The sequence below is a fragment of the Martes martes genome (assembly GCF_963455335.1).
Source record: "Martes martes genome assembly, chromosome: 4".
Classification (NCBI taxonomy): domain Eukaryota; kingdom Metazoa; phylum Chordata; class Mammalia; order Carnivora; family Mustelidae; genus Martes; species Martes martes.
Window position 1 is genome coordinate 114,402,165 of NC_137891.1, and position 12,819 is coordinate 114,414,983.

The 12,819-nt window shown below is 36.8% G+C and overlaps 1 protein-coding gene across 1 annotated transcript in view; it reads right to left on the bottom strand.

Annotated features, from left to right (window-relative positions):
• Window positions 1–415: 415 nt before the first annotated feature.
• BRDT (bromodomain testis associated) overlaps window positions 416–12,819 on the bottom strand; it is a gene marked incomplete at both ends in the record, with an annotated part of 62,634 nt that continues 50,230 nt past the window's right edge. The window contains 3 exons of the mRNA XM_080799912.1: window positions 416–484; window positions 9,052–9,226; window positions 9,830–10,035. Coding sequence (XP_080656038.1) covers window positions 416–484; window positions 9,052–9,226; window positions 9,830–10,035 — 450 coding nt within the window. The remainder of the gene's footprint in view (window positions 485–9,051; window positions 9,227–9,829; window positions 10,036–12,819) is intronic.

A 12,819-nucleotide genomic window follows, 5' to 3' on the forward strand; every position in this document is an offset into this window, starting at 1 on the left:
GAGGTCCTAAATATTTTAAGGCAGAGAGACATTTGTTTTAAAAGTTAAAAACTCAACAGGGGCTGTTTTTATTACACTTTTATATATTTTTCATTTTTAAACAAGAAGGAGCTATTTCTTTTAGATCTTCACTGCTTACAAAGGGCCTATAATACATAGCAGACAATTATCTATAACATGAGTAACATCTGGGAATTTATTCAATTTTTAGGGATCCAAAATATAATTCCCTGAAAATTATACCATTTAGAAAATGAACATATAGCTATTAAAAATATATGTGAAAACTGTTTAATCATTTTAGAGCAGTCAAAATACAATATAAGATTGGTATCTTGTGTTTGAAATCAATCATTTTACCATATGCATTTTCATCTTTTGTATCATTCATTTTAAGTTGATGGTTAAATAAGTTTTAATCAAAGTTGTTTTCAAACATTGTCATAATGTCACTTTGAAGAGTCATATCAATGGTACCAGCCATCTGTAGAAAGAAGGAAGAAAATTCATTATTACTTTAAAAAAACTTATGCCTTTGTTAGAACTATATAAAAATGATTACACAACATTTAGAACAGATTATACAACATGAACACTATTTAACATAATGAGTTTATGTAATTTTCTATTTCTGTTCAAATACTGACTTTTGTTAAACTCTTGTTCATGTGATAAATAAAACTTACAAGAACACTAAGAACAAGTTTAACTTCTCCATATAAGAGATAAAACTCTCAGTGTTGACAGAATATTAACAAGGACATGAACTGAGATTATATTGTTTCATTTATCTCTACAACCAACATAGCGCTAGACACATAAAATTATTTTCTGAATGGACCAGTATCTCGAACTATTTGAGAAAAATATAATATGTAACATTAAACTACAGGCTTTCCTGGATTCTGCCACTTACTGTGTAACCTAGAGCAAATTATTTAACCAAGTTTATTTAATATATAGATATTTATGAAAATCAAACCAAAATGCATATATAACACTCAGTACAATGGTGTTCATTAAATGTTAAAAAGCTTCATTAAAAATAAGCTAAAGTAAACAAAAGTCTAAGACAAAGGAAATAGGGGTGCCTGGGTGGTTCAGTTGGTTAAGCATCTGCCTTTGGCTCAGGTCATGATCTCAGGGTCCTGGGATTGAGCCCCATGTCGGGCACCCTGCTCAGTGAGGTGTCTGCTTCTCCCTTTCTGCCCTTCTTGCTCCCCTGCTCGCTCTCTCTTATTCTCTCAGATAAATAAATAAAATCTAAAATAAATAAATGAGGCAAAGGAAATAAATGTTTCTTATATTCTCAAGCCTTCTCTCAAAGGTTCATGTGATGGCATCCAAAATGACACCAACTATGAAATTTTAAAAAATGTTTTTTGGGGCACCTGAGTGGTGCACAGTTGGTTAAGCATCTGACTCTTGGTTTAGCCTCAGGTCATGATCTCAGGGTTATGAGACTGAGCCCTGCTTTGGGTTCCATGCTGAGTATGGAGTTGGCTTGGAATTCTCTCTCCATCTCCCTCTCTGCCCACTCCCCCCCACCCAATTAAGCAAGTAAATCTTTAAAAAAAATGTTTGCTTCTTGGGGCACCTGGGTGGCTCAGTCAGTTAAGCCTCTGTTTTTGGCTCAGGTCATGACCTCAGGGTCTTAGGATCCAGCCCCGTATCAGGCTCTCTGCTCAGCGGAGAGTCTGCCTCTCCTTCTCTGATCTTTCTTGCTCTCACTCTCAAATAAACAAATAAAATCTCTTAAAAAAAGATGTTTTTTGTTTTTTCATCAGTAAATATAACAGCCTAGAGTGTAGGTAAATGTGTCAGTCTGCAACTAACTGGTTGACTTCCTGGATGAGAAATACTCCCATTGGCTATGTGGGAGATGATTTGAAATTATGGCTTATATACCAAAGGGTTATTAAAAAGTTACATGTGACTCTTATAAACTATAAATATTGCTTTTAAAATGTCACAGAAACAAAAGGATAAACTATTAAATCATAACCCAGGCTACTTTGCTAATGCCAACTCCTAGGATGCCATATGTCTGTCCTAGAGAGTTCCCCAAAGATCTATTTTAACCCTCCAATATGAGAGTTGGATACATTGTCCTCATCTAAATATTATGTGATATTCCTGTTAAGTAACCAGACATACTGCAAAATTATAAAAATATGTAATGAAACTTGTTTTTACTTTAAAAGTACTTTATTTCAGACTATCTTCCATCTTGACTAAATCTGCAGTGTGAAATAATTACTGATATGGAACTATTATTCTCTATACCAGCTAACCTCTGATACCATGATTTACCTAACTAACACTCTGCAGCTATCATCATAACCTAACATATACACCTCAACCATTCAGATTTAAAATCAAACACTTGGTCAAGGGAACTGGGATGAGGTGAATTCATGAACTCTGCTAGGTGTCAAGTTACTTTATCTTTTTTCGAGTACATATCTGTAAATTAGCAGCAACATAAGAGTTTGGGTTGTCAAAAATAATAGTAGGTAGATCCAAGATCCTGATTGTTAGTTATCAAATCTGTCAGATGTGGTGTTAGTTACACTTCAGCGGCTTCCAGATCTAGACAAGTTCCAGAAAAGTGCTTAGGATATTAGAAATTATATTAGGTTACTTCACTGGGTTGTTAGGTAGCAAGTAAGTTGCCAAGAAATCACATATGGGTACCTGAAGTTCAGCCCTTATGAGAACCAACAGGAAAAATTCATAAGTCATTAGAGAAAACAGTCCTAGCTAAGTACTAATGAAAAATTATGTGCTCCTAAAAAAAACCACAAAAAAGTTAAATGTTTAAGTTAAGTTACTGAAACCTTAAATTCATTTAAATTAAACAAAATTTAAAATTTAGTTTTTAAATGGGATTGGCCACATTTCAAGTGCTCAAGAGCCGTATGTGGCTAGCTGCTATTATATTTAATTTCACAGATAAAGAATATTTCATAGTGTAAAGTTCTGTAAGACCACATTGTTGTAAACACCACATGTTTCAACACTGCCAAATCCAGTTTATTTCTACCTTAGTATTATAGAATAAGAAGCTGACAAAACTTTTGTACATTATTCCTTAGTAAATTCATTTGTATTATAATCAACATATAGCCAAAGTCAATGGCTTTTTTCTTCTCAAACTACGTTCCTGAATGTCCTATGAATACCTGCATCTTTCCCAGGATCACAAAAATATCCAGCACCCAACAAGTTAAAACTCAACATCTGGCATCAATGATTACCATATAAAGAAGCAGAAAAACATTTCCATAAAGAGACCAATCAATCAACTGAAACCAACCTGGAGCTGACACTCAAAATTATTCAGAAGCCCACTGAAATAGGTTATGATAATTGCATTTCGTTTGTTCAAAACTTAATAAAAATACAAAAATATTTTTAAAAGACTCAAATTCAACTTCCAGAGATGACACTTACAAGGTCTTAGATGAAAAATACACTGGATAGAATTAATAGCAGATAGACATTTAAGATTAGTGAACTGAAGCAAAATGAAATGCAGAAAGAAATTGTTTTATTTAGTTATTTGAGAGAGAAAGCAAGCATGAGTGAGAAGAGGGAGGGGGAGAAGGAGAGAGAGAATCCCAAGCAGACTCCTTGCCCACTGCAGAGCCCAACACAGGGCTTAATCCTACAACCCGTGAGATCATGACCTGAGCAGAAATCATGAGCTGGACACCTAACCAACTGAGTCACCCAGGAAACCCGAAGGAAAAGAAAAAAACTGGTTTAAATTAAAAGAGCATCAGTGTGGGACAACTTCAAGTGGCCTAGTAAGTGCTCAAAGGAGGAAAAGAGGAAAAAGAAAAAAATATGAAGAAATAATGGCCAAAATTTTCCAAGCTTGATGGACACTATAAACACACATTTCTAATAAGCCCAATAAAGTATAAAAGCAATAGAAAAAAACCCCAGTGATGAATAAAACTGTTAAAAGCAGCCAGAGGAAAGGCATGTTATACAAAGATACCAAATTTCTCACTGGAAACAAAGCAAGCAAGAAGCTAGTGAAGGAACATCTGTAAAGTACTGAAAGAAAAAACATTAACAATCTAGAATTCTATATCCAGCAAAAAAAAATTTTTTTTAAATAAAGGCAAATTTAAAACACAAAAGCCTGCACACGTGTGTTTATAGCAGCTCACTGTAATTGCTGTAAGCTATAAGCAACCAAGATGTCTATCAACAGGTGAATGGATAAACAGTCATACAGCCACATACTGGGAGTATTTATTCAGCCAAAAAGAAATGAACTATCAAACTACAAAAAGACATAGAGGACCTTAAATGCATATTATTAAAGTGAAAGAAACCAGTTTGAAACAGCTATATATTGTATGATTCCAACTATATGACATTCTGGAAAAGGCAAAACTATGGAGATAATAAACAGATGAGTGGTTGGAAGGGATGAGTAGGAGATATACAGGGGACTTTTAAAAAAGGGTAATTATTCTGATGGTACTGTAATGATTGATCTATGTCATTACATATTTGTCAAACCCATAAAAAGCAAAACACAAAGAGTGAACCCTAAAGTAAGCTATGGATTTTTCTTGATAGAAACTAAGGTTGACAGTGATGTGTCAATGTAGTGCAATACTGGTTCACGGATCGTGGGATGCTGATAGTGTGGAAGGTTATGTGTTGATAGGGGCAGGGGAGGAATATGTGGGAACTGTATTTTGGGCTCAATTTTGCTTTGAATCTAAAATGTTCTAAAAGATAAAGTTTATTATTGATATAAAAGGGCCAAATAGAGGTATTTTCAGATATACAAAACTTGAAAGAATTTATCATCAACTAACCCACACCACTAGAAATGTTAAGTCCTTTAGGAGAAAGGAAAATTAATACAGTTTGGAAATCTGGATCTAAATGAATGAATAGCACTGGAAATGATTAACTACATAGGTAAGTATACAATTTCAATTTATTTAAAACTTCTTTAAAAAGATTTTATTTGGGGGCGCCTGGGTGGCTCAGTGGGTTAAAGCCTCTGCCTTCAGCTCAGGTCATGATCCCAGGGTCCTGGGATTGAGCCCCTCATTGGGCTCCTTGCTCATCGGGGAGCCTGCTTCCTCCTCTCTCTCTCTGCCTACTTGTGATCTCTGTCTGTCAAATAAATAAACAAAATCTTAAAAAAAAAAAAGATTTTATTTATTTGGGGGGGGTGAGAGCACAGTAGGGGGGAAGGGCAGAGGAAGAGAGAGCAGCCAGCAGACTCCCCACTGAGTAGGGTGCTTAATGCAGGGCTCAATCCCAAGACCCTACGATCATGACCTGAAGGCAGATGCTTAACCAACTGAGCCACCCAGGTATCCCTAAAATTTTTAAAAAGATAATATGACGTGATTATCTGTTTTTTGAGTGTTGAGTTTGAGGAGTTCTTTATAGATCTTGGATCTATATATAGATCTTGAATATCAGCCCTTTGTCTGTAATGTCATCTTCTCCCATTCCGTGGGTTGCTTCTTTGTTTTGTTGACTGTTTCCTTTGCTGTGTAGAAGCTCTTGATCTTGATGAAGTCCCAAGAGTTCATTTTCACTTTTGTTTCTTTGCTTTTGGAGACATGTCTTGAAAGAAGTTGCTGTGGCCAATGTCGAAGAGGTTACTGCCAATGTTCTCCTCTAGGATTTTGATAGATTCCTGCCTCACGTTGAGGTGTTTTATCCATTTCAAGTTTATCTTTGTGTATGGTGTAAGAGCATGGTCTAGCTTCATTCTTCTATACATAGCTGTCCAATTTTCCCAGCACCATTTATTGAAGAGACTGTCTTTTTACCACTCTATATTTTTTCCTGCTTTGTCAAAGATTATTTGACCATAGAGTTGTGGGTCTGTATCTGGGCTCTCTACTCTGTTCCACTGGTTTATGTTTTTGTGTCAGTACCATGCTGTCTTGGTGATCACAGCTTTGTAGTAAAGCATGAAATCAGGCAACATGATGCCCCCAGTTTTGTTTTTTTTAACATGAACATGAACAGACACTTCTCCAAAGAAGACACACAAATGGCTAACAGACACATGAAAAAATGTTCATCATCACTAGCCATCAGGAGATTCAAATCAAAACCACATTGAGATACCACCTTATACCAGTTAGAATGGCCAAAATCAACAAGACAGTTAACAACAAGTGTTAGAGAGAATATGGAGACAGGGGAACCCTCTTACACTGTTGGTGGGAATGCAAGTTGGTGCAGCCACTTTGGAAAACAGTGTGGAGATTCCTTAAGAAATTAAAAACAGAGATTCCCTATGACCCTTCAATTGCACTACTGGGTATTTACCCCAAAGATACAGATGTAATGAGAAGAAGGGCCATCTGTACCCCAATGTTCATAGCACTAGTGGCCACGGTCGCCAAGCTGTGGAAAGAGCCAAGATGCCCTTCAAGAGACAAGTGGATAAAAAAGATGTGGATACTATGGAGTATTATGCCTCTGTCAGAAAGGATGAATACCCAACTTCTGTATAAACATTGATGGGACTGAAGGAGATTATGCTGACTGAAGTAAGTCGAGCAGAAAAAGTCAATTATCGTATGGTTTCACTTACTTGTGGAGCATAAGGAATAACGTGGAGGACATTGGGAGAAGAAGAGAAGAAGGGTGTTGGGAGAAATCTGAGAGGGAGATGAACCATGAGAAACTGTGGACTCTGAGAAACAAGCTGAGGGTTTTGGAGGGGAGGGGAATGGGTGGTTGGGTGAGCCTGGTGGTGGGTATTAAGGAGGGCACGTATTGCATGGAGCACTGGGTGTGATGCACAAACAATGAATCTTGGAACAGTGAAAAAATAAAGTTAAAAAAAAAAGATAATTTGACTAATTAAACATTAGCATATAATCTGGGAGAGGAGAAATGGAAGTACATCACTGTAAGGTTATTCTACCAAATGTGAAGCGGTATAGAATTACTCATAGGAACACTGTGTTAAGCTAAAGTATATACTAAAAACTCTAGAGCAACTATCAAGTAACAGAATGTTACTGATAATAAGCCAAGGAAACAAATAACACAGAACCATAAAAACATGATTAGAAGAATGTAGGGGAAAAAAGAGCTAACAAGAACAGACAAACAAAAGAAATAACAAGATGTTGCACTCAAACTTAACCTTATCAATAATCATATTGAATGTGGTCTATCTAAACACTTGTATAAAAGGCAGAGATTGGATTAAAAAAAAAAGCAAGACCTCACTACATGTTGCCTACATGAAATTCACTTTTTTAAAAAAAGATTTCATTTATTCATTTGACAGATGGAGATCACAAGTAGGCAGAGAAGCAGGCAGAGAGAGAGAAGGAAGCAGGCTCCCCGCTGAGCAGAGAGCCCTATGCGGGGCTCCATCCTAGAACTCTGGGATCATGACTTGAGCCGAAGGCAGAGGCTTTAACCCACTGAGCCACCCAGGTGCCCCTGAAATTCACTTTAAATATTAAAATACAAGGGTGCCTGGTTAAGCCTCTGCCTTCTGCTCAGGTCATGATCTCAGGATCCTGGGATCAAGCCTGCATCAGGCTCTCTGCCTACTTGTGGTCTGTCTCTGTCTCTCTCTCTCTCTCTCTGTCAAATAAATAAATAAATAAATCTTTAAAACACAGGTTAAAAGTAAAAGGACAAAAACATTTTTTACGCCATACCAACATAAGTCATACAAAAGGTGAAGTGGATATGTTTCCAGGTAAATTTCTGAGTAAATAGTATCATCAAGAATCAAGATCATTTCGTAATGAAAAGGGGATTAATTAATCAAGAGGACATAAAAATCCTAAATGTTCAGGTATCTAACAACACAGCTTCAAAATACATGACATAAAACGGAGTTACAAGGATAAAAAGACAATTCTACAACTATTTAATCATAGATGGCAATGCCCCCTTTCAGTACTTGCTAGAGTAAGCCAGCAGAACATCGGCAAGAATATAGGCAGGAGTCTTGAACAACACTATCAACCAACTTAGCCTGTTTAATACTTTACTCAACAGCAGAATTCACTTTCTCCTCATGTGCACAGAGAATATTCACCAAGGTAGACCATAATGTGGACCATTAAAAAAGTCTTAATGAATTTAAGATGTTATATATTCTCGGACTACAGTGGAACTGAAATCACTAACAAAAATTACTAGCCAGAAAATTTCCAAATATTTGGAAACTATATACTTCTAAATAATCCATGGATGAAATAAGGAATTAATTCTAGTTTTTAAACATTATTTCCTGTTTATTAAGACTCTTAAACATGTCAGGTTTTTTTTTTTTTCTTTCCAATTTTATTAAGGTATAACTGACTTAAGGGCACCTGGGTAGCTCAGTTGGTTAAGTGTCTGCCTTTGGCTCAGGTCATGATCCCAGATCGAGCCCCACATTGGGCTCCCTGCTCAACTGGAAGCCTACTTCTTTCTCTGCCCCTCTTCCCAACTCGTGCTCTTTCTCTCTGTCTGAACTAAATAAATAAAATTTTAAAAAAGAGATATAACTGACTTATAATGCAAGTCAACTTCTTCTAGTGTTCAACTAGAACACTGACCTGGGATATATGGCATAACTTTTGGCCACAATTCATCAATAGTTTATGGATTTTTCAAGAATTAATAACAGTAAGTGATAAACCACTCTATCTCTATGCCAGGAATGTTCCTATGTGTTTATTACTACAGGTAAATTCATTCTGTCTTCACAACAGGTATTATTCCCACTTTACAGACAAGGAAATTGAGGCACAGAGAGGTTAAATAAACTGCCAAAGCCCACAAATCTAGGAAATGGCAGAACTAGTAGTTGAACCTACATAGTCTAGTAGCTCCATGACCATACTCTATGATTACACTCTGACTATAAAATTTTTATTTTAGGCTCTGATTTTAGAACTTGATCCTCACTAAAGATGTAAATTCACTGTCTTTGAGAACCACTCTGAATTTGTCTTTGAATCTGTAGAAGATACTGCTCTGTTAAATCATTCCTTAGTTAGATTTAGTAAACTAATATTTACTTACTGCTTCTCTCCTCCTTCGTTCCTGCTCTTTCTCCCTTGCTAAATTACGGTCTTTGAGGAGCCAGAGTTTGTATTTATCTTGAGCTTCTGAAGACTGCTGATGTTCTTTCTGTTCTTCTCCAAGGTACTGGTTTTGCGTCTTATTTGAAAAAGATTCTTGAGTGAAGCCGAGGTCCCTTAAAGAAAAAGTATAGCTCAAAGTAGGTTTCAAGCTCCTTAAAAGTCTTCATTACAAAAGATATATTAATTAAATTATAAATATAAAGTAGTGTTTTAGATCCCCTTTTCATATGTTATGATGTCATTTTTAAGTTTGACTTTTGATGTCAAATTTTGCAAAGGCAATCTATATTAACAAAGAGAAAGTTATGGAAACTAGCTAAGGTGTACTACTATGTTCTTTCACACAGAATGGAAAAAGATATTTCTGAAAAATAATATCATTATGATTTAGCTATATTAGTATCTTGTTATTAATAGCTTAATCACTTGATAATTTCTATCCTCCTCAAAGTAGATACTACTTGTCAGTTAAAAAAATCAATAAAATTGTACTTTCTGCAATTCTAATTTGCTTTGTGTTCTACCAAATAGATAAATCATGATCACTTGACAAAAGAGATATATTTAAAATTACATGTCTACCGTAAGGGATGGAGACTGCTACACATAGTCAATGCAAGCAGACATGAATGAATATTTAATAAATAAAAGGAAATAGATAAATGAAAAAAAAAAAGACTATCTCCCAGCCTCCTTTAATACAGTAAATTACAGACCTCTGATTTTCTTGAAATATTTTTGTTTCCTTTGTATTCTGTTCCAGATGTTTCCGTATTAGTTCCTGTGTTCGAGCTTTTACTTCTTTTTCTATTGCTGCTTTTCTAAACTGGTTGAAGAGCTCATCTGAGGATTTCAGTACACCGGATGTTTTGACTGGTTTGCCTAAACTTTTCCAAGAGTCTGCATTCTTGATCTTTATATCCTAAAACAAATATTTGATTTAGTTTGTGTCTACAGATGTCAACCACATTATGGAAGGAAAACAGTATTCTTTGATATAGTAATAGATCAAATTAAGATTCCAAAGGTCTTCATGTAATTTTATCAAATTATAAAAAATACTGAAAATGCATCAGATAAGCTAAACTCATTAATCTAAGACAAAATTAAAATAGCATGCTTACCAATTATTTCAATTTAATGTACATACACAGTTGACTGTTGAACAACATGAGGATTTGCGGTGCTGACACTTACATAGTCAAAAGTCCATGTATAACTTCTGACTCCCTGAAAAAACTACTAATAGCCTCCTGTTGACTGGAGGCCTTAACCAATAACATCAGCAGTCAATTAACACATATTTTCTATATTATAAGTATTAATATACTGTATTCTTACAATAAATTAAGCTAGAGAAGAGAAAATGTTACTGAGAAAATCGTAGTGAAGAGAAAATATATTTACAGTACTATACTGTATTGGAAAAGCTAGCTTATTATAAGTGGACCCAACAGTTTAAACGAGAATCTACAAGGAATATAAAACTAAGTAAACACTAAGTCAGTCATGTGAAAAAAAGATATTTATGGTCCCATACAAAAATAAACCAAATATACAAATTATTAATAAGACACAAAGAAAGATGATGCCATAAGAGTGGCACGGTATTTGCTGGGAACCCTCTGACATACTTTTTTCTTTCCTTTCTTAAAAAATTAACTGGCTGTGACCATTGTTCTTAAATGAGTTCTATCATGATCTAGATCCATGCAACCCAAGAAAAGTGTAGTTTAAAATTTTCCAGTACAGGGGTGCCTGCATGGCTTGGTTGGTTGAGTGTCCAGCTCTTGATTTCAGCTCAGGTCATGATCTCAGGGTTGTGGGAGTGAGTCCTGAGCTGGGCTCCATGCTCAGCAGGGAGTCTGCTTGAGGGAGTCTCTCTACCTGTGCCCTACACCCCCTGCTCATGTGCACACTGCTCTCTCTCAAATAAATAGATAAATCTAAAAAAATAAAATAAAATTAACAAAAAATAAAAATTTCCAGTACAGGGATTATATCTGGAAGAAGGCAGAGTAGGAGAATCCTAAACTTACCTTGCCCCATGGATACAAATAGATAACACACATATCGGTGTAAATAACCCAGAAAATGACCCAAGACTGGCAGAACAAATTCTACATAGCTAAATATAGAGAAGAGGCAGGGTAGAAAGGGCCAAGAGGTGGTGGGAAGCTAAACAGACCCACTGCACTTCCTGTGGGACTGTCTATGGGAGGGAGGGATACTGAGCATGGGCATGAGGATGAAACAGACACCCAACGCACCAGGAAGATGAACCACCATAATATTTGGCTTTCGAACCAGAGAAGCAGAATCTCCTAAGTTCTTACAATCAGCAGGTCTTTAACACTTGAAACATTAAAACTCAGAGGGCTCTGTGGGAGAACTGGGAGGGTAGAGTCTAAGTCCTTAAAGAGAGCACAACAAACAGCACTGTGGAGATCAGCAATAGAAGCACCAATATGAAAACATCTGGGGTGTGTGCATATATATATATATATATAAAAGAGGGAGATTTGTTTACTTATCTCAGAGTGTACAGAGGACAGGAGTTATAGGGGCAGAAATCAATGATAGACTTCTCCAGGAACAAAGGAGTTGGTCGGTACCATTTGCCTCCCCTCACCCCCAGCTTAGGCACTTGGAACCAGCATGATCACAACACTCTCCACATAACTTGCTAACACCACTTGCTCTGCTCCCATGCTTCTGCAAACCTGGACCCTAAAACCCAGCTTACCTTGATCCCAGTCCAGTGAACTGAGGTGGCTCTTGCTGGCACCATGCCCTACCCTGCATTCTCCTGTGTACCTATACCCTCCAATATGCCCTTAAGACCATCCAGAGTGATGCCACAAGCCTGGCAGTGTGCAAGCAGCCCTGACAGAGACTAGTAACACTCCAAAGTGACCACTACTCTGGGGAGAGGGGAAGATAAACATATACAGCAGTCCAACTGCAGCCCCAGCCACGGGCTGGGGCCAGACATCTAATTTAGTTAGCTGCAGGACCCAACCACCAATGAAAGCTCGTCAGGACAAAACAGAGGGAAAGCACTCAGCCGTTCTATGCTATTGCCTCTGTGGCAAATGCCTGGTCTGACTCAACTTAAACCCAAAGCAACTGAAGACTGGCTCACTAACAAAACTGGAACCGAATCTTGCCTACAACAGGCAATGGGCCATTGCACATAAGTAGGCTGAAGGCAAAAGTGGCTTAGCCACAACAGTAGGGCACACGTGACATACACAGAAGACATGTCTGAAGTGCCGGGTTCTGTTAAACAGGGGACACTGCACTGCAGGAAGGGTACTACATGACCTCTTTTTCAAAAGCCCACTATTTTCAAGTGTAGATGTAACTGACTTTTGTAACACAAAGAAATAGACACAGAGAATTAGACAAAATGAGAAGAGGAATATGTCCCAAATGAAAGAACAGGACAAAGTCATAGCCAGAGACCTAAAATGAAACAGATAAATAGTATGACTAGAAGAGAATTTTAAGTGTTGGTCATAAAGATACTCACTGGATTTCAGACAAGAGTGAAAGACCTCAGTGAAACCATTAAAAAAGAGATGGAAAACACACACACACACACACACACACACACACACACACACACGAACAAACCAGAGAACAGGAACTCAGGAAGTGAAATTAAAAATAACCAGATGGAATAAATAGTAGGCTAGGGGAA